This window comes from Phacochoerus africanus, chromosome 5, assembly GCF_016906955.1.
Source record: "Phacochoerus africanus isolate WHEZ1 chromosome 5, ROS_Pafr_v1, whole genome shotgun sequence".
Classification (NCBI taxonomy): Eukaryota; Metazoa; Chordata; class Mammalia; order Artiodactyla; family Suidae; genus Phacochoerus; species Phacochoerus africanus.
Genome location: NC_062548.1, coordinates 43,701,592 through 43,725,261, shown reverse-complemented (window position 1 = coordinate 43,725,261; position 23,670 = coordinate 43,701,592). Strand labels below are relative to the sequence as shown.

General features: G+C 48.3%; 1 protein-coding gene across 4 annotated transcripts in view; it reads left to right on the top strand.

Moving 5' to 3' along the window:
- CLUAP1 (clusterin associated protein 1) overlaps positions 1–23,670 on the top strand; it is a 35,723-nt gene that overhangs the window by 985 nt on the left and 11,068 nt on the right. For 3 of the 4 annotated variants that reach the window (XM_047780698.1, XM_047780699.1, XM_047780700.1), the window contains exons 2-9: positions 1,573–1,684; positions 3,483–3,567; positions 7,246–7,425; positions 9,946–10,041; positions 11,189–11,272; positions 15,641–15,774; positions 18,325–18,466; positions 20,537–20,609. In XM_047780698.1, coding sequence (XP_047636654.1) covers positions 1,573–1,684; positions 3,483–3,567; positions 7,246–7,425; positions 9,946–10,041; positions 11,189–11,272; positions 15,641–15,774; positions 18,325–18,466; positions 20,537–20,609 — 906 coding nt within the window. The remainder of the gene's footprint in view (positions 1–1,572; positions 1,685–3,482; positions 3,568–7,245; positions 7,426–9,945; positions 10,042–11,188; positions 11,273–15,640; positions 15,775–18,324; positions 18,467–20,536; positions 20,610–23,670) is intronic. The other variant, XM_047780701.1, reaches the window with a different exon arrangement.

The following is a 23,670-nucleotide window of genomic DNA, read 5'->3' as shown; positions in this document are numbered from 1 at the left end:
GTTCCTGGATGAAATACTTTGAGGCAGAGCTGTAAAGTCGCTTGTTTTAGGCCACACAGTTAGAACTGTGTGAAAGCAACGGGTCCAGATGTAGGATTGTGCAACTCACAGTCTCTTGGCTTTTACGCGCTGTCATTGTCTCACCCTGAAGCAGTCAAATGGCTCCACGTGCATGGCTGTAGCAGGTGACTGCCAATTTGGTGTGATCTGAGGGGCTTAAGGCCAATTGTGTAACCAAATTGCTGGTGCCTGAAATGTTCCCATTAAAGATGAGTCCTTTCAGTTGTGAATTGTTCTTTTTCTGTAACGTAAATATACAGAAAGAGACAGGACGTTTTATTGATGCCTCCTGCTAGCACTACTGTTTGAATTTATGCCCTCGGGGATGGGGAGGTTCTTGGTGACGCTCTGTGGTAGACCATTGTAGAGACGGTTCTCCTCCCTCATAGTTGAGGGTGGCCAGCATTCTGCTAGGGGACCCTGAACAGAGCTGTGTTTGGAAAAGTGTACGAGAAGGAGATTTCTGAACGTTCTGACCTTAAACAGTGTACAATTAAGCAGTTCATGGTAAGAATCTTACTCAAATTGTCTCCATTTTGACAAAAATACTGCAGAATTAACAGAACTTGACTCCTACCTAGCAGGAAGGAGGCAATGCCTGACTGTGATAAGAAGGCTGCCGCTTTATTCTCCATCACTTTTTCAACTTTTCCCCAAAACAGTGGCAGAGGCCCTCTGCTGCTCTTTGCTCTGCTGGTGTCTTCTCTTCTGTTGTCTGCTGAAATCCACCCTAACCTCCAGTGCCCAGGTAGTTTGTGAATGTCATTGGGACATTTTGAATATCCCCTTCAAGAAGAGTGAAGACGGGCATTACTTAGTGAGAAGCACACTGAATGCAGATCTTGGCACAACATAAGAACTAAAAAAATGTTTTATTTTTATTTCCAAGCCTTGCTTAAAGCTTAGTGACCGCAATCTCTGGTATCAACAAGTATTAGTATTGTTTTTTAGTCTGTTGGATAGTACATCTAAATACTGCTCTGTAATTCAATCATTCTCTTTAAGATTTCTGTGGATATAATGTAACTAATGTTTAGATTTTTGAGTTATTAAGGTCCTGTATGTTCACTAAAAAAAAAAAAGACAACTCAGAAATAACAGACATGAATTTCACCCTACCACCATCACCTCCCTCCAGAAAACCATAGTTAACATTTAAAATTAATTTTTCTTTGTTACATTTTATAAGGCCAGGTGTTTCTCATTTTGAGTGATAAAGAGAAAGCTATCCAAGATATAAGTGAGGTATCCAAGAGAGAAGTTAAAGTCATAGCCAATCCCTAACCTCACTTTACAGTTTCCACTTCTCCCACTGAACGTAAATATTTTTCAGGAAGCAGATTAGGTCAGTGTTAACTCTTATCTCCTTTTTTCTTTCCCTTTTAGAGAGTTGATAAATAGTCCATAAAAGCGGCAGTAGGTTGGGAATAACAAGAGAAGGCAAAGAAGGTGTCTTAATAAGTAGTTGCCATTTGACAAGAAACTGACTGAATTGTATTTTACCTTGGACAGATTTTACGGAGATGATGAGAGCCTTGGGATACCCTCGACATATTTCTATGGAAAATTTCCGCACACCAAATTTTGGACTTGTATCTGAAGTGCTTCTCTGGCTTGTGAAAAGGTTAGAATTGCATTTTATTGAGCTTGAAAAATAAATACTATGAAATAGGTGATTAAAGAGAACCTACTGTATAGCACAGGAAAATCTACTCAGTAGTTTATAACCTACATGGCAAAAAAGAATGAATATATTTATATGTATAACTGATTCATTTTACTGTAGATGTGAAACTAATACAACATTGTAGGTCAACTCTACTCCAATGGAATTAAATTAAGGAGAAAAAAAAAAAAGACGGGTTCCCATCATGGCTCAGCAGAAACGAATCTGACTAGCATTCATGATGATACAGGTTCAATCCCTGGCCTTGCTCAGTGAGTTAAGGATCCAGCGTTGCCAAGAGCTGTGGTATAGGTCACAGACGTGGCTTGGATCTGGCGTGGCTGTGGCTGTGGCGTAGGCCGGTAGCTGCAGCTCCGATTGGACCCCTAGCCTGGGAACCTCCATATGCCGCAGGTGTGACTCTAAAAAGACAAAAAATATATAAATTAAAGAAGAGTTTGCACTGTGGTGCAGGGGGTTAATGATCTGGCCGATATCGTGGCATCGTTAGTTCCATCCCGGCCCAGAGCAGTGGGTTAAAGGATCTGCTGTTGCTGCAGCGGCTGTGTAGTTTGCAGCTGCAGCTCTGGTTTGGTCTCTGGCCTGGGGAAATTCCACATTGCTGAGGTGTGGCCATTTAAAAAAAAAAAAGGAAGGAACACTAAATGTTAGTCATTAGCCACCTAGAAACGGTGCTTTTGTGAAGCAAAAGGAAAAATTCTGTATAGTTGGACAGACAGTTGTAACCTGTTACCAGTCAGTCGAGTTTAAAGAAGGCTCTGGGAGAGGGGCTTATACCAGCCAGCGGTAAAAGGAGACTGTTCCTCAGTAGGAAGCAGACACTAGGGTGGTAGTCTGAGCTCCCTTTCATCCCCCCACCTTCAGGACCTCCTTGCGCATTTTGATGAATACATGGGTTAGAAATAATACAGATTTCATCTTGTGTGAGAAATCTAATATGATTGAGGGTTGGCAAGCTTTTTTGTTAAGGAGATGGTAAATATTTCAGGTGTCGTAGGCTACATTAGATCTTTGTCGTATTATTTCTTGCATTTTAACTTTTTTAAACCTTAAAAAATGTAAAAAACCCTTCTTAGTTTGCAGGCTGTACAGAAAGAGGCCAAGGGCTGCTGTCTCCTGACCCCTGGTGTGTCATCCATAACTCAAGGCAAGAAACTCCGCAGCTCTGCCGGACAGGGGCTGTTGGCCAGATTAATAGTTCTAATTTTTTTTGTCTTTTTAGGGCCCCACCCGCAGCATATGGAGGTTCCCAGGCTAGGGGTTGAATCGGAGCTGTAGCTGATGGCCTATGCCACAGCCACAGCAACTTGGGATCTGAACCATGTCTGCGACCTACACCACAGCTCATATGGCAGCACCAGATCCTTAGCCCACTGAGTGAGGCCAGGGATCGAACCTGCGTCCTCATGGATGCGAGTCAGAATTGTTTCCACTGAGCCACGGCAGGAACTCTTAGTTCTGATTGTTTTAATTAAACTTTGAAATCTGAGATAGATTTAATTTTGTAAGCTGAGCTCCAAATTTGGCTTTTGAAATCTGTCACCTCTCTTTTTAGGTGAGGATTTGTTCGCCTGGAAGTTCGGTGTTTTCGTTGCTTTTGAAGGCTCGCTTACTCTCACTACCTTAGCTGGGGCCTCAGAGCTTCCTGTTGCAGATCCACCCTCTCTGAGCTGCCTTGCTTTCTCTCTTGTGGATTTTCTCCTTCATTGGTATCTCCTCTCTTTCTCTACAACAGGTACGAACCTCAGACTGACATCCCTTCTGATGTTGACACTGAACAAGACCGTGTTTTCTTCATTAAGGCCGTTGCCCAGTTCATGGTTCGTTCACAGTTAATTGATGAAATTGTAAAATCAAATAGCTTAGGACGAGATGAGGCCCAGTTAGGGTTGCTTTCAAGTTTCTAAACACACTCTGTTATCAGATTTCTGTGAAGCCATTTCACCACGAGTTTTCTGGGGGTTTTTTTTGGCTGTGTGCATGGCATGTGGAAGCGTTTGGGCAAGGGCTTAAACCTGTACCGCAGCAGTGGACCAGGCCACTGCTGTGACAGTGTAGGATCCTTAGCCTGCTGAGACACACGGAAACTCTGATTTGTTTGTTTTTTTAATTCATTATTTAAGAATTTTAGGGAGTTCCCGTGGTGGCACAGCGGAAACGAATCTGACTAGGAACCATGAGGTTTCGGGTTCGATCCCTGGCCTCGCTCAGTGGGTTAAGGATCCGGCATTGCCATGAGCTGTGGTGTAGGTCGCAGATGTGGCTTGGATCTGGCTTTGCTGTGGCTGTGGTATAGGCTGGCAGCAACAGTTCCAATTAGACCCCTAGCCTGGGAACCTCCATCTGTCTCGGGTGCGGCCCTAAAAAGGACACAAAGACAAAAACAAAACAAAAAAAGAATTTTAGGAGTTCCCCTTTGTGACTCAGTGGTGAACGAATCTGACTAGCATCCATGAGAACACAGGTTCAATCCCTGGCCTCGCTCAGTAGGTTAAGGATCCGGTGTTGCCGTGAGCTGTGGTGTAGGTTGCAGACGTGGCTCGAATCTGAAGTGGCTGTGGCATAGGCTGGCAGTTACAGCTCTGATTGGACCCCTAGGCTGGGAATCTCCATATGCCACAGGTGTGGCCCTAAAAAGCAAAAAAAAAAAATTATTATTATTTTTGAATAGGTAATATATTTTATGGCTCATTTTTTTTTCTTTTCTTTTTTTTTTTTTTTTCCTGGCCACAACCACGGCATGTGGAAGTTCTCAGGCCAGGGATTGAACAAAAAAATTTTTTTCAGGGTTGGAGGGGGCAGGACTAATATGTGGCATATGGAAGTTCCCAGGCTAGGGGCCCAATTGAAGCTGCTGCCAGCCTGCACCCCCAGCAGCACAGGATCCTTCAGCCACTGAGCAAGGTCAGGGACAGAACCCACATCCTCATGAGTACTTAAAATGATAGAGAATAAATCACTTTCTAAATCTGCCATTGTCCCGGTTTCATTCTGAGTCATCACTATTTGTAATACCTTTCAGAGTTCTTTAGGCATATTTAAGCAAATAGAGCGTATACCTTTTTCATTCCTCGTACACAAGTGGTGGCATGCTGTACATCAGAGTTTAGACTCCTCGTGAAACAGTACATTTTGGAGATGTTTTCAAATGCAGATGGAAGTTCTTCATTCTTACACCTGAGTAGTACTGCTCGCATGTTTATACCGTAACTGATGTATGTGGTAGGCATTTAGGCATTTAGGTTGTCTGTAGCTTTTGTTCTTAGGAACAAGCCTATAACAAATAACCTGTATATAGACTTTTGTTTGCCAAGGGGGAGGAGGATGGGGAAGGGAAGGATTGGGAGTCAGGTTAGCTGGTGCAGCTAGTATGTATAGGATGGATGGACAGGGTCCTACTCCATAGCACAGGGAACTATATTCAGTATCTTGTAATAATGGAAAAGAACATGAAAAAGAATATATACGTATAACTGAATTCCTTTGCTGAATTACCGCAGAAATTAATACAACATTGTAAATCAACTGTATTTCAGTAAAGTGAATTAAAAATAAAAAAACTGGAGTTCCCGTCGTGGCGCAGTGGTTAACGAATCCGACTAGGAACCATGAGGTTGAGGGTTTGATCCCTGCCCTTGCTCAGTGGGTTAACGATCCGGCTTTGCCGTGAGCTGTGGTGTAAGTTGCAGACGTGGCTCCGATCCTGTGTTGCTGTGGTTTTGGTGTAGGCTGGTGGCTATGGCTCCGATTGGACCCCTAGCCTGGGAACCTCCATATGTCGTGGGAGTGGCCCAAGAAAAGACAAAAAAATAAAAAAAATAAAAAAATAAAAATCTATAGGAGTTCCTGCTGTGGTACACTAGGTTAAGTATCTGACCTCAGTGGCTCAGGTCGCTGCAGAGGCATGGGTTCGATTCCCCAGTCCACACAGTAGGTTAAAGGATCCAGCATAGCTACAGCTACGTGGTAGGTCCTTGGCCCAGATGCCATGGATGTGGCCATTTAAAAAACAAAACAAGCAAAAGAATGTACATATGTATGTGTGACTGGATTGTCGTCATGTGCGACAATCAGAATCTAGGCTATGCCTGGAGATCACCTCGACGAAGACACAGCGACAGCCAGTGCTGTGGCAACCAAGAGCCCCGAGCAGACTCAGGGTTTGCCTTTTATTGAGAATGTAAACGAGGGATACGAGCAGAAGCATGGGGAGCAAAATTCTTGAAGCGGCTAATGATGAGGCTTGCCAGCCTAGAGGAAACAATGATTTAAACCCAGGAGCCAGGCAAGGTCTGTTCTAACAGGCGTCAGATCTTATCTCAGGAAGGCATGCGTTAACCTTAGAGCAGGCCTGCTCTTCCGCTCACAGGGCTCATAGACCTTAACTGTCTGCAGTTCTTCCCTAGCACAACCTTGTTGGCATTCCAAGAAGAGGTCCTAGTTTTCCACGATCTCTACACTCCACCCTCTTTCCTTACTCCAGCTACGTGCTCTCACGCGTGAGGCTTAAGGCCCTGTTTTCTTCATCCACACGGGATCACCTTGCTGTACAGTAGAAAATTGACAGAACACTGTAAACCAACTATGATGGAAAAAATAAAAATCATTAAAAAAAACCCCCAACAAAACAAAGGAGTTCCTTTGTAGCCCAGTGCTTAACAATCCTGACCAGGATCCGTGAGGATGTGGGTTCGATCCCTGGCCTTGCTCAGTGGGTTAAGGATCCACTGTTGCCGTGAGCTGTTGTGTAGGTTGCAAACGAGTCTTGGATCCCGAGTTGCTGTGGCTGTGCCTTAGGCTGGTGTCTGTAGCTCCAGTTTGACCCCTAGCCTGGGAACTTCTATGTGCCCCAGGTGCAGTCCTAAAAAGCAAAAAAAGGAAAAAAAAATTTTAAAGTTAAAAAAAAAAAAACTAAACAAAGCTATACATATCATTTTGTTTGTAAGTATCTGTAGCTCCCTAGCATAAGTTCTTAGGATTGAAATTGCTGGGTCAGGAGTTCCCATTGTGGTGCAGCGGAAATGAATCCGACTAGGATCTGTGAGGATGAAGGTTCGATCCCTGGCCTCGCTCAGTGGGTCAGGGATTCAGTGTTGCCCTGAGCTCTGGTGTAGGTGGCAGATGTGGCTCGGATCCTGCATTGCTATGGCTGTGGCATGGGCCAACTGCTGTAGCTCCGATTGGACCCCTAGCCCAGGAACCTCCATATGCTGTGGGTGTGGCCCTAAAAAGCAAAAAAAAAAAAAAAAAAAAAAAACCCTGCTGGGTCAAAAGCTGTGTGCATTTTAAATTTTGCTGTCATTTACCAAATTGTCCTCTCTGAAGGTTGTATCGGTTTACATACCCACTTGCAACGTATGACCAACTTGAAAGTTTGATTCCACATGATTTGGTTATGTTGCAGTTGTTGGCAGAGGTATTTTCTAATGACCTGCATGGAATTTGGTTTCGATTTTACCTGAAAAGGGTCTTAAATTTTGTCCCCGACCTGAAAATAGGCCACCAAGGCACATATAAAACTCAACACTAAGAAGCTCTATCAAGCAGACGGGTACGCGGTGAAAGAGCTCCTGAAGATCGCCTCTGTGCTGTACAGCGCCATGACGACCAAGGGCCTGGAGGGCTCCAGCCTGGGCCAGGGCGATGTCAGCAAATTCAAGTTTGACCTAGGCTCCAAGGTGAGGACCTCGTGAGGCTTGTTGAGGGGGATGGGTGTTTATTTCCCAGACTCCGAAATGGAACGTCCCAGCCGGCACCCCTCCTTTCCTTACTCCTTGACTGAGGGCTCTTTGTCCGTTTTGTGCTCGTCGCTTTTGGATAAAAACAGAAAGGACATTAAATACGATTGTCTGTTGAAAGCCAAGTCTTCCAGGCCCTGTTCCACCACTGGGGACACAGGCCTGAACAATCAGGACAGGGATCCTCTGTTGCCGAGGCTCGGTTGGGGGAGCCAGACTGTAAACCCCAAAGCAGGGCGAGTGGCGGGTCAGGCGAGTGCGGGAGCCAGGGGCAGGCAGGGGCCGGGGAGGCGTCTGAAGAGGGAGCGAGGGTGGCCTCAGGGCTTGGGCGCTCTTGTGAGCAGAGGTCTGAGGGAGGGAAGGAGCAAGCCCCTCCATGGAAGGGGTGCCGTGCGTGTTTATGGAAATGCCAGGCGGAGAGGCGGGTGTGTGTGTGAGGAGAGCTGGGGGGACAGTGACAGACCCTGTCGTCCCTGGAAAGCCACTGTCAACAGTTTGACAGGGAAAATCATTGAGTTTTGAGCAAACAGGTACGTGACTTGAACTTTCATGTTGGGAGGGTCACTCTGGCTGCTGGTTTGAGATCAGACTGAAGGGGCAGCGAAAGTGGAAGCAGAGGGACCTGCAAGACAGCAGGTGACGGTGCCTCTGAGCAGAGTGGGTGTCAGGTGCTCACCTGAGCTTGGAGGAGGAGAGAGCTGCCAGGACTCCATTAAAGCAGCAAGCTAAGGAGTTCCTGTTATGGCTCAGTGGCTTAAGGACCCGCGTTGTCTCCATGAGGATGCAGGTTGGATCCCTGGCCTTGCTCAGTGGGTTAAGGATCCAGCAGTACTGCAGGCTGCCATATAGGTCACAGATGTGGCTCGGTTCCGGTGTTGCTGTGCTGTAGGCTGCAGCTGCAGCTGCGGCTTGACCCCTGGCCGAGGAACTTCCATGTGCCGCCAGTGCTGCCATAAGAGGAAAAAGAAAAATGAAGCCCCAGGCCAAAAGCGCCCGATGTAAGCAAGGGGCAAAGCCGGAGTTTCTAGACCTGTGCCCTAAGGGGGAGAGGGCTGCAGGGTGCAACGTAGTGGGCAGTGAAGCAGTGGGAAGAGTGTCCCCGAGTTTCCTCTTCGCCTTCCATGAGGAGGCCTCAGCAGAGGCGCCGAGGGGACCTGGGAAAGCGGGGCTCCACCAGAGCATGACCGGCGGCGCTCCTGGGTCCTTGCCTGCAGCTCTGAGGCTTCAGAGCCCTCAGGGCACTGGGCTTGGGGGGCAGCGTCCTGCTGAGGCTGCCGGGGGAGGCCTCTGGGATTGGCTCGTCAGGCCGCAGAAGCCCACCCAGGAGCCAGGCTGCTCAGTGGAAGGAAGTGGCCAGAGGGCAGGGCCGTGTCTTGCAGGTCCATCTTGCGGGACTGCGCGTGATTTGAAAGCAAGCAGACCACACGGGGAAGGGCCTAAGCAGCCGGGTCTCGTGGCGCCTTCTGTGGGGGCGAGTTCGGCGCCTGTGGCACACGTTGAGGTGGCTGCTCATCCCATGGCACTAGCGCCCTCAAGGAACTGCCTTTCAGGTTGAATTTAAGTGGTTATACCCCGAGAATGGGCGAGGTGACTGCGGAACCGGCCCAGGGAAGTGGCTGTTGACCGGGATCGAGGGGCCAGGAAGGAGCGGGCTGGGCAGGAAAGAGGAAGTGCTGGGTTTGGGACGCGTTCACTTGGCGGCGTCCGTCCAAGTGGAGGCCTGCGCCTCAGCTCCCAGCCGGGAGCTCGGGGCACAGGAGGCGGCCTGTTCCTGGTGAGGAGGTGGCGGCCACCGGAGCTGTGGGCGCGGGATCATCAGCCGGGAGTGAAGAGGGAGCTCTCGCTGGTGGTTTGGAGATGAAGGGACTGGGAACTCGTCTCGGGGAGAGCGGAGAGGGCGCGGGGATGCGGTGTGTTTGTCAGGGCTCTTTGGAAAAGTCGTGTGTTCGAGGGAGAGGGTGTGACGTGCAGACCCTGAGAGAGAAGCCTGTGCGGAGGGTGGGTGCTCAATTGCCACCACTATCGCCTTGGCTGTGGAGCCGGTCCTGCTGTGCGCCCTTCGCAGGGGCCCCTCAGAAGCTCACGGCAGCCCTGTGACGCGCCATCTCGGGCAGAGAATGGGGGCGGCAAACAGGCGTCTGGAGTCTGCGGTCGCACTGTACCCCTCCCTGGTCACCGCACCACTGCCAGCGTCCCCTGCTGTGACCCAGTCCAAGCAGGAAGCACGCCAGCCCCCACCTCCTGGTTGCAGAGGACCCTTGACCCGACTTTGGGTTTTCAGAGCCCCCCCCGCCCCAGCCTCCAGGGGTTCTCTGCTGCAGGCCGTGCATCTGGTGGAAAACGCTCAGTAGTCAAGTGAGTCGGGCGTCCGGTCGGAAGTGGTGGCGATGTGAGCACGCTGGTTCTCTCGGGGCCTAAAACCTGTCTCTGAAGTTTCTGTCTCTGCCATTTTCCTTTCAGATTGCAGATTTGAAAGCCGCCAGGCAGCTTGCTTCTGAAATCACTTCCAAAGGAGCATCTCTGTACGACTTGCTGGGCAAGGAGGTGGAGCTGAGGGTGAGTGGTGTCCAGGGACTTGGTCACCTCCTTCGCGAAGCAGATTTCCGAGGTTTCTCTTCCAATTCTCTTTCCCTGAGCTTCTGATTTTATTAAACTGTACGTGGCTAAATGAGATCCCATGTGGAAAAGTAATCCGCACACTGTTCGCTGCTGGTCCTGCTTCTGGCGGGCCGCAGTCCGTTTCTGACACTCTGCCATCTAGTTCAGGAATGGCACATCCGTGCTTGCCGCCTCCTTGTGCCCATGCTGCTTGCCCCTATGAACTCAGCCTCAGCTTTCTTCCCAACAAAATGCTTTTCTGCGCCTGCAGGACCCAAATCTGGCTGCCCAGTGGAATCATCAGGGGATCTTCACAAACTACGAGAACAAAATGTGACTTGGGCTTTGGGAGGGTTTTCTTTTTCTTTTTTTTCCCGTCTCTTTAGGGCAGAAAACTTCTCTCTCAGAAGTTCCCAGTGCTGATGGGTAGGCCCTGTGCCCCCTTGGTGGTTCCTTTTAGTGCTACGGGCAGGGCCCAGGTGATGCTTCTCATTGGTTACAGTTTTGTGCTGCACTTGGTTTGGGGGTTCCCTGAATGGAATGCAGGTAAAGAGGCACATTTGGGAGACAAGATTTTAGATTTTGGATGGTAAGTTCAGTTTCCCATGGTGTCAGGGGACAGGAGGCCTCTGGCTGGAAAGGAGGGCCTCCTGCTCTGGAGAGGCCAGGTTGGCAGAAGGATTGCAGGAGACACTTGGAGGAAGTGTGTTTGTGTCAGAGATCCACATTGTAATGGAACTTTTTTTTTTTTTTTTTGCTTTTTAGGGCTGCATCCAAGGCATATGGAGGTTCCCAGGCCAGGGGTCAAATTGGAGCTGTAGCCACCGGCCTCCACCTCAGCCACAGCAATGCCGGCTCTGAGCAATGTCTACAATGTACACCACAGTTCATGGCAATGCCAGATCCTTAACCCACTGAGTGAGGCCAGGGATTGAACCTGTAACCTCATGGTTACTAGTCGGAGTCATTTCTGCTGTGCCATGACGGGAACTCCTGTAGTGGAACTTTCGAGAACCAGTCCTTAAGCCATATCTAGATCTGGGAATTGGTTTTGAGAATTCCTCTTCTGAAAAAATATACAATCTCTTTTCATTGTTTCCCATAGGAACTGAGAACAGAAGCAATTGCCAGACCTCTGGAAATAAATGAGATTGAGAAAGTGATGAGAATTGCAATAAAAGATATTTTGGTAAGATTATTTTGCATTTATTTAATGGTTTTGCGCTTAGGACTTGAAAATATTTGTTCCTGGCTCTACAAGGCAGAACAACCTACTCCTAGTAACAAATAAGAGATATGTTAGTGGGAAGGAGAAAAATTTTAAATTCTAAATTTATTTATTTTTAATTTTTATTTTTTTTTTTCTTTTTGTCTTTTTAGGACCGTACCCGCGGCATATGGAGGTTCCCAGGCTAGGGGTCTAATTGGAGCTATTGCTGCCGGCCACAGCCACAGCAACGCCAGATCTGAGCCACGTCTTCGACCTACACCACAACTCACGGCAATGCGGGATCCTTAGCCCACTGAGCGAGGCCAGGGATCGAACCCAAAACCTCATGGTTCCTAGTCAGATTCGTTTCTGCTCTGCCACGACGGAAACTCCTAAATTTTAAATTTACAAATTTAGAATTTAACCTAGAACTAGGTTACTTGCTGTTATTTTTCCATTCAATATAAATAAGAACATTTTCTCCTGTTACTTAAACTTATCAGTTTTATTCATTTAATAATCTTTTAAATTCTTCAGTAATTTTAATAAAGATCCTATTTTATGGACTCTTCATCTTTTTTTATGGCTACACCTGTGGAATATGGAAGTTCTCAGGCTAGGGGATGAATTGGAGCTGCAGCTGCCGACCTACGTAGCAGCTTTTGGCAACACCAGATCCTCAGCCCACTGAGCAAGGCCAAGGATCAAACCCGTATCCTCACAGAGATTACATTGGCTTCTTAACCCACTGAGCCACAGTGGGAGCCCTGACTCTCTCATCTTTTTTTTTTTTGCCTTTTTTTTTGCTTTCTTTGGGCCGTTCCCACGGCATATGGAGGTTCCCAGGCTAGGTGTCCAATCGGAGCTGTAGCCACCGGCCTACGCCAGAGCTATAGCGACGTGGGATCCGAGTCGTGTCTGCAACCTACACCACAGCTCACAGCAACGCTGGATTGTCAACCCACCGAGCAAGGGCAGGCACCAAACCCACAACCTCATGGTTCCTAGTCGGATTTGTTAACCACTGCACCACGACAGGAACTCCTCTCTCATCTTATTTAACCAGATTCTCACTGTTGGGCACTGAAATGATTTCCATGTTTTTTCAATTCCAGACAGCGCTATAGTAAATAGAATGATCAGCAGCCTCTACTCCTCACCCATGATCAGTTATCACCTGCTCCTCTCATCTAAAGCATTCATTTGCAAATCACGTAGTTGTTGGGGCAGGGACTCAGACTGCTTGGGTTGAATCCCTCTGTGTCATCTGAGGCAAGTTACTTAACCTCTCTGTGCCTCACCTTTCTCATCTGTAAAATGGGGGCAGTGGCCGTGTCCACCAGGGTCCTTGTAAGCATTCAGTCTGACTGTGTGTCATATAGCATCTCTGGCACTTAGTAGGTATCAAGTCACTAGTAGAGATTCATTTTATTCAGCAGACACAACAGGGGTCCTTGTGTAAATGAGGAGTAGGTATAAAATAATTTGCTGTGAGTTTAACAAAACCCTGAGGTTGATGATACTCTTGTCATACAACGGTCATACTTACTCCCTGGGCAGCCCAGCCCAGGGAGTCAGAGCCACAGCAGGGTGAGAAAGGCAGGGCAGCCGAGATGGGAGATTGGGTGTATAGAGGCAAATTGGTCGCGTAAGTAAGAAAGACTTTTTTTTATTAAAGTATAGTTGATTTGGAGTTCCCCTCATGCTCGGTGGAAACAAATCTATCTAGTATCCATGAGGATGCAGGTTTGATCCCTGGCCTCACTCAGTGGGTTAAGGATCTGGCGTTGCTGTGGCTGTGGTATAGGCCACCAGCTACAGCTCCAATTCAACCTCTGGGAACCTCCATATGCCGCGGGTGCGGCCCTCAAGCCAAAAAAAGTGTTGATTTACTGTAAGTACATTAAAGTTCGCAGAAGCCGTGGTTTTCACTGTTGGAAAAGGGAATTACAAACGCGAAAAGGGAAAAATTAGAAAGAACCCTGAAACAGGAGGTGTTGGTTAAATACATGGTTTTTGACAGATGTGGGAGTAAATTTTGCAATACGTCTGTGGGTGTGGAGCATATGTAAGATGTGTTTGTGTACAAACACATGCGCATCCATACACACTTTCTTACATTTTTTTCCACATTTTCAAAATGTAGTTTATTAGGTTTTTTTCTTTCTTCCGACCCATGATAGGGGGCTTTATTTTTATTTATTTATTTATTTATTTATTTATATGGCAGACGATTTACAATGTTGTGCCGATTTCAGGACAGGAAAGTGACCCAGTCGTACATATTTGCGTAGTCCCTGTCTTGTGTTACTTTCCGTCATGTTCTATCCCGAGAGGCTGGATGGAGTTCGCTGTGCTCTACCCCGGGACCCGTGATGCTTCTCCGTTCTGAATGTACTAGTTTGCAACGACTAACCCCAACCTCCCCGTCCCTCCCACTCCCTGCGCCCGCCTCCTTGGCAACCACGGGTCTCTTTTCTATGTCTGAGCTTGTTTCTCTTTTGTAAATAGGTTCATTTGTGCCATATTTTAGATTCCACATATAAGTGATATCATATGGTATTTGTCTTTCTCTTCCTAACTTCACTTAGTATGATAATCTTCAGTTGCTTTCATGTTGCTACAAATGGCGTCATTTCCTTCTTTTTCTGTGGCTGAGTAGTATTCATTGTGCACATGTTTGTGCCATGTCATCTCAATCCATTCGTCTGTCGATGGATATTTAGGTTGTTTCCATATCTTGGCTGTTGTGAGTAGGGCTGCAGTGAACGTAGGTGCATGTATTTTTTTTTTGTCTTTTTTTTTTTTTTTTTTGCTATTTCTTTGGGCCGCTCCCGCGGCATATGGAGGTTCCCAGGCTAGGGGTTGAATCGGAGCTGTAGCCACCGGCCTATGCCAGAGCCACAGCAATGCGCGATCCGAGCCGCGTCTGCAACCTACACCACAGCTCACGGCAACGCCGGATCGTTAACCCACTGAGCAAGGGCAGGGACTGAACCCGCAACCTCATGGTTCCTAGTCGGATTCGTTAACCACTGCGCCACGACGGGAACTCCCTATTTTTTTTTTTTTTTTTAAATTTTGCCTCAGAGGTATATGGAGTTCTCGGGCCAGGGATCAGATCTGAGCCACAGTTGTGATCCACGCCGCAGTTGTGGCAAGGCTGGATCCTTTTACCCAATGTGCTGGGCCAGGAATCCAACCTGCAACCTGGCACTTAAGAGACACCCCTGATCTCATTGTGCCACAGTGGGAACTTGCATGTATTTTGTTTGTTTTGTGTTTTTTTTTTTTTGGGGGGGGGGGTCTTTTTTCCTTTTCTAGGGCAGCTTCCCGCGGTATATGGAGGTTCCCAGGCTAGGGGTCTAATCAGAGCTGTAGCCGCTGGCCTACGCCAGAGCTACAGCAACGCGGGATCCGAGTCGTGTCTGCTACCTACACCACAGCTCACGGCAACGCCGGATCGTTAACCCCCTGAGCAAGGCCAGGGATCAAACCCACAACCTCATGGTTCCTAGTCGGATTCGTTAACCACTGAGCCATGACAGGAACTCCATTTATTTGAATTGTAGTTTTGTCCAGATAGGTGCCCAGGTGTGGGACTGCTGGATCATATGGATGTTCTGTATTTAGTTTTCTGAGAAACCTCCATAGTATTTTCCATAGTGGTTGTACCAGTTGGCATTCCCACCAACAGTGTAGGAGGGTTCCCTCTTCTCCACACCCTCTCCAGCATCTGTCATCTGTAGACTTCTTAATGATGGCCATTCTGACCAGCATGAAGTGGTCATTCATGCATTTCTTAGCTCCGAGCATACCTAGCACCCAGATCTTGGCTTCTAAATGCCATTCTCAACACAGAGGACCCAGGGCTCTTGGGAAGAAGGGGCTGATTCCAGAGCTGGGATGAGAAAGTACAAGATCTTTATTATTATTATTTTTTCTTTCTTTCGTTCGTTCTTTCTCTCTCTCTCTCTTTCTTCCTTTCTCCTTCCTTCCGTCTGTCCGTCCGTCTGTCTTTAGGGCTGCACCAGTGGCATATGGAAGTTCCCAGGCTAGGGGGTCGAATCAGAGCTGCAGCTGCCAATCTATAGCACAGCTCATGGCAACACTGGATCCTTAACCTACTGGGTGAGGCCAGGGATTAAACCTGCGTCCTCATGGATGCTAGTGAAGTTCGTTACTGCTGAGCCACGATGGGAACTCCTATATTTTTAAAAAATTATTTCGTATAAATTGTGTATTTTATTTTATTTTTTGTCGTCTTTTTAGGGCTGCACCTGTGGCATATGGAAGGTTGAGGTCCTTATGGGCACCTGTGACTCATGCATTTCCTGTTTAATGTAGGCGCAGGTCCAGAAGACAAAAGACCTGCTCAATAACGTGGCCTCTGACGAAGCTAACTTAGAAGCCAAAATTGAGAAGAGGAAATTAGAGCTGGAAAGAAATCGGAAGCGACTCCAGACCCTGCAGAGTGTCAGGTAGATACTGTCAGTCTCTGAACCTGCGCGGTGGGAAGAGCCTCGCCTGCAATGGCTCCTCTGGAGTTGGCCGCGGGGGCGGGGGTTTCTTGTTCCAGCAAGCACACTGCTGCCTTGTTGGCATTACTGCTCTCAGCATGTCTGGAAAACTGCTTATAATTCTTGAACCTCCCTTCAAGTCTTTGTAGCTCCTTGGAACGAGAGGCAAAGTAAGTGAGTCCAGATGGCGAGAGTTATATAAGGCCTGGCTCCTGCGATCTGTGTCTGCTGTGTATGCGGTGGAAACAGACATACTCCCATTTCTTGGTCTGAGGAGATTTTAGACTTCAAGTTCATCACCAGTAATTCATCTTTCTTCTGGGTTTCCCTTTCACATGTGCTCTCTCCCCCCACCTCCCCCACCTCCCCCTCCTCCCCCTCCTGCCACTCCTCCCCCATCCCAACTGCCCCCCCACCGGGTTTTGTGCCCTCCTTGCTTTGCTCTGTTGTTTTTCCTCCCTTTTCATTCTTCCTTTATTTCTCTCCCTTTGCTCCTTACTTTGTCCAGCTGCTGCACTCACTTTGAATGGGTCTTGCATTTTTGAAATGCTTGTGGCTGCCCCACACTGAAATCTGCTGGAAGGCAGCACCTGGGGACAACAGATAATAACCCAGGGAGCTTGAAGGCTCCTTCCTGGAATTCCCGGCTGTGGTGTAACAGGTTAGGCGGTGTCTGGAGCGCTGGGATGCAGGTTCCATCTGCAGCCCAGCACAGTGGGGTAAGGATTTGGCATTGCTGCAGCTGTGGCGTAGGTCAAAACTGTGGCTCAGATCTGATCCCTGGCCCTGGAACTCCATATGCCATGGGCCAGCCAGATAAAGAGACTTCTTCCAAAGCAGTGGCAAGCCCATACCCCTTCTGCCTCTGGATCAGAACCATCAGATTTATCTCATGAAAAATTCTGCCTTTCGAATGCTTTTTTTTTTTTTTGGCTATATCCATGGCATGCGGAACTTCTGGGCCAGGATCAAACCCACGCCACAACAGCAGTCTGAGCAACAGCAATGACAAGACTGGGTCCTTAACCTGGTAGGCCAACAGAAAATTCCGTCAAATCTTTTTAGTAGAAAAACTTCTGTTTTCCTCTAGTCCAAAAGATTATAAATTATTCTCTATATGTTTATGTTTTTATTTAAAGATTTTTTTTTTTTTGCCACCCTCATGACATACGGAAGTTCCTGGGCCAGGGAGCAGACCCGAGCCACAGCAGTGATAATGCCAGATCCTTAACCTACTAGGCCACCAGGGAACTTCTGTTTATATTTTTAAAAGGACAGAGGTTTCCCTTTAAGATCAATAATGAGAGGACTTCCTGTCACGGCTCAGTGAAAACCAATCTGAAGCATTCACTAGGACACAGGTTCGATCCCTGGCCTTGCTCAAGCCAGGCGTTGGCCATGAGCTTTGGTGTAGGTCACAGATGCAGCTCAGATCCTGGGTTGCTGTGGCGTAGGCCAGTGGCTACAGCTCCAGTTGGACCCCTGTCCTGGGAACCTCCATATGCTGTGGGTGCAGCCGTAAAAAGACAAAAAAAAGGTCAATAATAAGAGAAAAAAGTAATTCGCAAACCAATTGAAACAAGTTTTTATGTTATGATTTTTTAAAATTTTTATATTTAAAAACTTACCTTTAATTTGTAGTGACATATGATTCCTGTTTTAGAAGAATGATTAATTTTTGGAATCCAGACAGAATATTGCACCCAACTAAGATAATGCATATATTTAATTTTTTTATTTTCAGTCATGTGTATAATGTACTATTATTTTTTAACTACTTATTGAAATCTGCCATATTGAGTGAGAGAAAAGACTGCAGCAGTTCACTTAAGGTAATAGACTTAAAATTTTGTTAAAAAATGCATTTCTGTATATATATCTATGCATGGAAGAGTCTGGATGTATATCAGATATTAAATGCTAATACCTAGTGATAGGATTATGAGTGATTTTTATTTTATTCTTCATACTTTCAGGATTACTTCTAGTTTTTACAAAGAGCATACCTTAATATTTGATTAAAAAAAAGCATCTTCATTTTGTAGGGAGGAAAGAGAAAAGAGCAAATTATCTTTAAACAGTTAAAAGAGTGAAAAATCTTCTCTAATTAAAAGCTTTCCAAAGAAAACCAGGATGAAATCTGAATCTCTGAATACCAGTTTCTTTTTTTTTTCTTCTCCTTTTTTTTTTTTTTGTCCTTTGTCTTTATAGGGCTGCGCTGGCGGCATATGGAGGTTCCCAGGCTAGGGGTCGAATCGGAACTGTAGCCGCTGGCCTACGCTACAGCCACAGCCACGCCAGATCCAAACCACGTCTTCAACCTACACCACAGCTCACAGCAACACCTGATCCTTAACCCACTGAGCAAGGCCAGGGATTGAACCCTCAACCTCATGGTTCGTAGTCGGATTTGTTTTTGCTGCACTGCAGCGGAGCTCCTGAGTACCAGTTTCAAGCTGCTGTTTATTTATCTCTTGATTAACCTTTCCATTTTATTTCGTTTTGTTCCAGGCCAGCCTTTATGGATGAATATGAAAAGATCGAGGAAGAACTGCAAAAGCAGTATGCCATTTATCTCGAGAAGTTCCGCAATCTGGCTTGTCTGGAGCAGCAACTGGAGGATCATCACAGGATGGAGCAAGAGAGATTTGAGGTGAGCGCTCGGCCTTGCATGCAGACGGCCCCTTCCGCGGTGTCCTTTTGTACGTGCTGACGCCTCGGTGTGGAAGTGTCGCTGGGAAAGGACAGGAGGTGCTTGTTTGTTCTCCCTGATCAGGCGAAAGATGGCTCATGTGATTCCTCTTGCTTTTCTGGTTGTGTGGCCTGGACTCCATGGTTGTCAAATCTTTGAGAGTAGGTTGTCATCCGAGTTTGGTCAGTTAGGACAGTAAGACAGGTGACAGGCTGGCCTGTCACCTGTGCAGTCACACACAACTCCAGGCTTAGAAGGGTCTGGGCTTGCTTTCATGATGTTCCTCTCACCTGTTTGTAAATTCTTTTTTTCATTTTTTGTCTTTTCAGGGCTGCACCCATGACACATGGAGGTTCCCAGGCTAGGGGTCGAATCGGAGCTGTAGCTGCCGGCCTACCCCACAACCACAGCCACGCAGGATTCAGGCCGCAGCTGGGACCTACACCATAGCTCACAGCAGCACTGCTGGATCCTTTACCCACTGAGCGAGGCCAGGGATCTAACCTGCGTCCTCATGGATATAAACTGGGTTTGTTAACCACTGAGCCATGACGGGAACGCCTTGAAATTCTTAGTAATATTTAAGCGCATTTTTTTTTTGTACTGAGTCCCACAAGTTATGTAACATGGCTGAGGACAGATCTAAAAACTTGCTTCAGGAAGGTCTCTTGTGGAGCAGTTGGTTAAGGATCTGGGTGTTGTCACTGCCGTAGCTTGGGTTGCTGCTATGGCTTGGGCTCATTCCCTGGCCTGGAAACGTCCACATGCCACAGGCATGGCCAAAAAAATAAATAAAAATAAAAATAATACATCAGAAATGATGACAATCAGAGTTCCCATTGGGGTACAGCAGATACAAATCCGACTAGTATCTGTGAGGATGTGGATTGGATCCCTGGCCTTGCTCAGTGGGTCAGGGATCCAGTGTGGACATGAGCTGTGTAGGTTGTAGGTCACAGATGTGGCTTGGATCCTGCGTTGCTGTGGCTGTGGTGTAGGCTGGCACACCTACACCACACCTGGCACACCTACACCTGTGGACTATGCCTTGGCTCTGGCAACGTCAGATCCTTAACCCGTTGTGCTGGGCCGGGGATTGACCTGTGTCCTTACAGCTCCGATTTGACGCATAGCCTGGGAACCTCCATATGCCAAAGGTGCGGCCCTAAAGAGACAAGACAAAAAAATTTAAAAAGCCAGTTTCCTCTCCCATTCTCTCTCTCTCTCTTTTTTTTTTTTCCTCTTTATGGCAGCACCAGCGGCATATGGAAGTTCCCAGGCTAGGGGTCAGGTCAGAGCTGCAGCTGCTGGTCTACACCACAGCCACAGCAATGCCCATTCTGAGCTGCATCCACGACATTGCAGCTTGCAGCAATGCCAGATCCTTAACCCAGTGAGCATGCTAGGGATTGAACCTGCATCCTCATGGATACTAGTTGGATTCTTCACCTGCTGAGCCACAACAAGAATTCCTCTTTTTTCTTTTTTTTGGCTGCCCCACAGCACATGGAGTTCCCTGGCCAGGGGTCAGATCTGAACTGCAGTTGTGGACTGACTCTGCCTCGGCTGTGGCAACGTCAGACCCTTAACCCATTGTGCTGGGACGGGGATTGACCTGTGTCCTTACACTGCAGAGATGCCACCAATTCTGTTGCGCCACGGCAGCAACTCCTCATTCTCTTTCTTGATAGCCATCAGGGCACATGTTGTAACCTAACTCCGCAGCGGGCGGCCCGTTCTGTCCTGTGTGCACATGCCTCTCAGGCGCACGCGGCGGGCGTCTCCGTGTTGTCAGTGTTTATAGAGGCAGGGAGGGGTCGGGGGCCGGGGGTGGGGAGCATGGATTTGGGGCCAGCGGTGCCCCTTCTGGGGCCTCTCTCTGCACGAGGTGTTCGTGCTCTTCCCCTTCCTGGAGTTTGGTCTCTGCTGCTTCTGTATCCCGCGTTTCGCAGTCCTCGCTCCAATGGTAAGAATCATCAAACAGTCTACCAAGGGTCCCATCCTCTGGCTCTTGCTTTTCCTGTCCCGCAGGAAGCTGAGAACACCCTGCGTCTGATGCAGAACAAGCTGAAGGAGGAAGAGAAGCGCCTGCTCAAGAGCGGAAGTAAGCCTGCTCCTCCTAAACGGCCTGCTCGTCCGGGCCGCGTGGGTCTTGGCCTGGGCAGACGCACACGTATCTTTATTTTCAGAGGGCCGTTTTCTCACACGTCTTACATCAGGTGTCGTTTTCATTCTCTCAGGAGCTCAAGAGCCTGTTTTAGATTACGTGGCATTTTTAAGCACCTTTGGTGTTCGTGCCAGTGAAGTCGCATCGCCCCTGTTTGGATGATGCAGTTGGTTTGAATCATGCGCAAGAGCGGATGTGCGCTTGGAGGCCTGGCGGGCGCCTCACGTGCCGGCCGTCTGAGGGCAGCAGGCTTCGGGGTGCAGTGGACGTGTGTGTGCTTGTCGGCAGCGTCCCCGCCGTGCACACCCCCGCCCCGTGGCCCCAGTGACCCACAGTCGTTCATCCGGGCTGTCACCCGTGGGGAAAGGGGGCTCCTACACGCACGCGCTAGACGCTGGGAAGGACGGTTCCCGCGGCTGGTTAGCGCCCTTCTTCTGTGAACGTCACCGAGGCGGCGGTCATCTCCCTGCCGGGCTGATGGCTTGGCCTCAGAGCCGCTTCTCTTGCTCATTTCTCTTGTCCGTTGTGACCTGCTCTCTCAGGCGTGAGGGCAGCGTACCTGGGACAGCAGGCATGTCCTCGCTGACTTTTCCATGTGGGTCTCGGTCCTGTCGCGGTTGTTCTGTGCCCCTCTCCCCTGAGTCTCCAGAGAGTCTGGGAGGAGAGCAGGGACTGCTGGGAGACCCTCCGGGGCAAGTTTAGAAAATGCCGAGGGCCTCTCTAGCCGGAGCAGCCGCTCACCTCTGTGGTTCCAGGTCTGCCAGGAGAGCCCGACGCCACCCTGAGGGATAAGCCTGCCTGCTGTTTATCCCCTTCCGAGAGGCCCGGGCGGTGGGCCGCACCCCGCGCTGCCCCCAGCCCAGCCTGTCAAGGCCTTTCTCACCGGTCTTGCTTTATTCTTCCGAACTCAGGCCTGCTTTGTGATCCGTAGGTTTGGGATCTCACAAAGGACAGAGAGTCTCGTGCGTATGTGTGCTTTAGTGTTTTTGGAAAAATGATTTCCGGTTTAAACAAGCTTAATGAAGGATAGCGCTCCGTCAGTTCACCATGAGCAGGGAAGTTAGGGAAATACTCAGGAAGAACAACTCTCAGGTCTGGTCATCCTGCGCTTCCGCTGTCCCATCTTTTTTTGCTTGTCTGCCTGTGTGGGAACAGTGCCCAGAGTGTGGGATACGGAAGAGGAGAGAAGTCAAGGAAGACCCCGTGGTCTTTCCTCTGTCTGTGAAAGACTCCTCTGGGCAGAAGAATCTGGCGGTACAGACACAGGGATGTGGGGCGGGAATGAACAGATCTCAGAGCTGGAGGAGGCCATCTCGTTCAGGCTGCGGTGCCCGCAGCCGATGGAGCCCAGTGCAGCCTTACCGAGTGTCTGTCCCAGGCGCTGAGGACAGATGGGGATGACAGACAGGGACGCTTGTCTTAACAGTTTGACATGCTGGCAACCTGCTAGGAGACAGCCGACAAGCAGGCTGCTGAGGCTAGTGCGAAAGGCCGTGGAGGTCGGCGAGGGGGTGTGGAGCAGGTCAGGGGCGTGGGGAAGGTGTAATAGAATGTAGTTTTTTTTATTTTTTAAATTTTTAAACTTTTAAATTTTTTTTGGCTGCGCCCATAGCATATGTTCCCAGGCCAGGGATTGAACCCACACCGCAGCAGTGACCTGAGCCACAAGAGTGACAACACCAGATTTTTTAACTGCTGGGCCACCAGGGAACGCCTAGAATCCTAGTTTTAAACCAGAGTCACGGTACACCTCATGAGGAGTTGCTCTTGCAGAGACTAAATCTCTCCCTTGGGGAGAAGAAGGTTCCAGATGAGGGAAGTCCCAGAAAGGCTGTGAGCCAGAGCCCAGGGGAGGGGCTGCGTTTCCCTGAGTGAGGCAGTGTGTGAACACAGGGCTCGAGTTCAGGCCGATTAGATGAGCTGGAAGGTGGGCCATGTGCTTCAAGGGTTCATATCTGACGGATAACATCTCGCTCTTTTTTTTTTTGACTGCACCCAAGGTATATGAAATTCCTGGGCCAGGGCTTGAACCCGTGCCACAGCAGTGACCAGAGCCACAGCAGTGACAGCCCCAGATCCTTAACCCACTGCACCACAAGAGAACTGCCAGATACCGTCTTCTCTTAAAGAAGAAGGCGAAGTCATTTCACATTTGTCTTTGGGGTTTGGAGTAAAGGGTTTGAGGAAGAGGAAGTTTGAGTCAGTAGAAGTGGGAGTGTGCCCGAGGCACTCCAGTGACTGGAAAGGCGGAGTGCTCTGGGCAGATGCCCTGAGTAAAAATCAGGGACAGCTCTTCATTTTCCTGTCATCCTTTTAAACCTCGTTGGTGGTGGTAGATTTATAACCGTATCCTCTACAGCAGTCAAACGCTGTAGCACTAGGGACTTAAAAGAATCCTCTGAATTTAGAAGATGACCTGGGAATTTCTAGAAAGCAGCTGAGCAACCTTGCTGTGATTCTGTTGTTATGTTCAGTGGAGAGCAGGTGTTCATGCGTTTCTCACACACTTGCTGCCTGCCTCTACGTGCCAGGTGATGGGCAGCCGTGAGAGCTGCAGCGATGGAACAGGTGCTCGGCAAGCTCCAGGCTGATAATTGCAGTCAGCACCGGCCCCGAGCTGGTGTTCTGAAGTGTTCTTGGAAGCTAGCTAGTCCAAGTGGATATGCACTGTTTCTGGAGGATATATACCAGGTTGTAAAGACTTCGTTTAAGAGAAAAGTAAAACGACTCATTAATAATTTTTTTGTACTGCTTTCTTTCTGAAGTGACATTTTAGATATGTTGGGTTAAATAAAACATTATTGAAGGTAATTTCCTTTTTCCCTTTCACTTGAATGTGGTTACTAGGAAATTTTAAATGGCATCTGGGGCTGGCATATTTCTATCAGACAGTGCTGATCTAAAAGGAGAAACTTGGGTGTTCCCATTGTGGCTCAGCAGAAAGGAATCTGACTAGCATCCGTTGAGGATGCAGGTTCCATCCCTGGCTTGGCTCAAT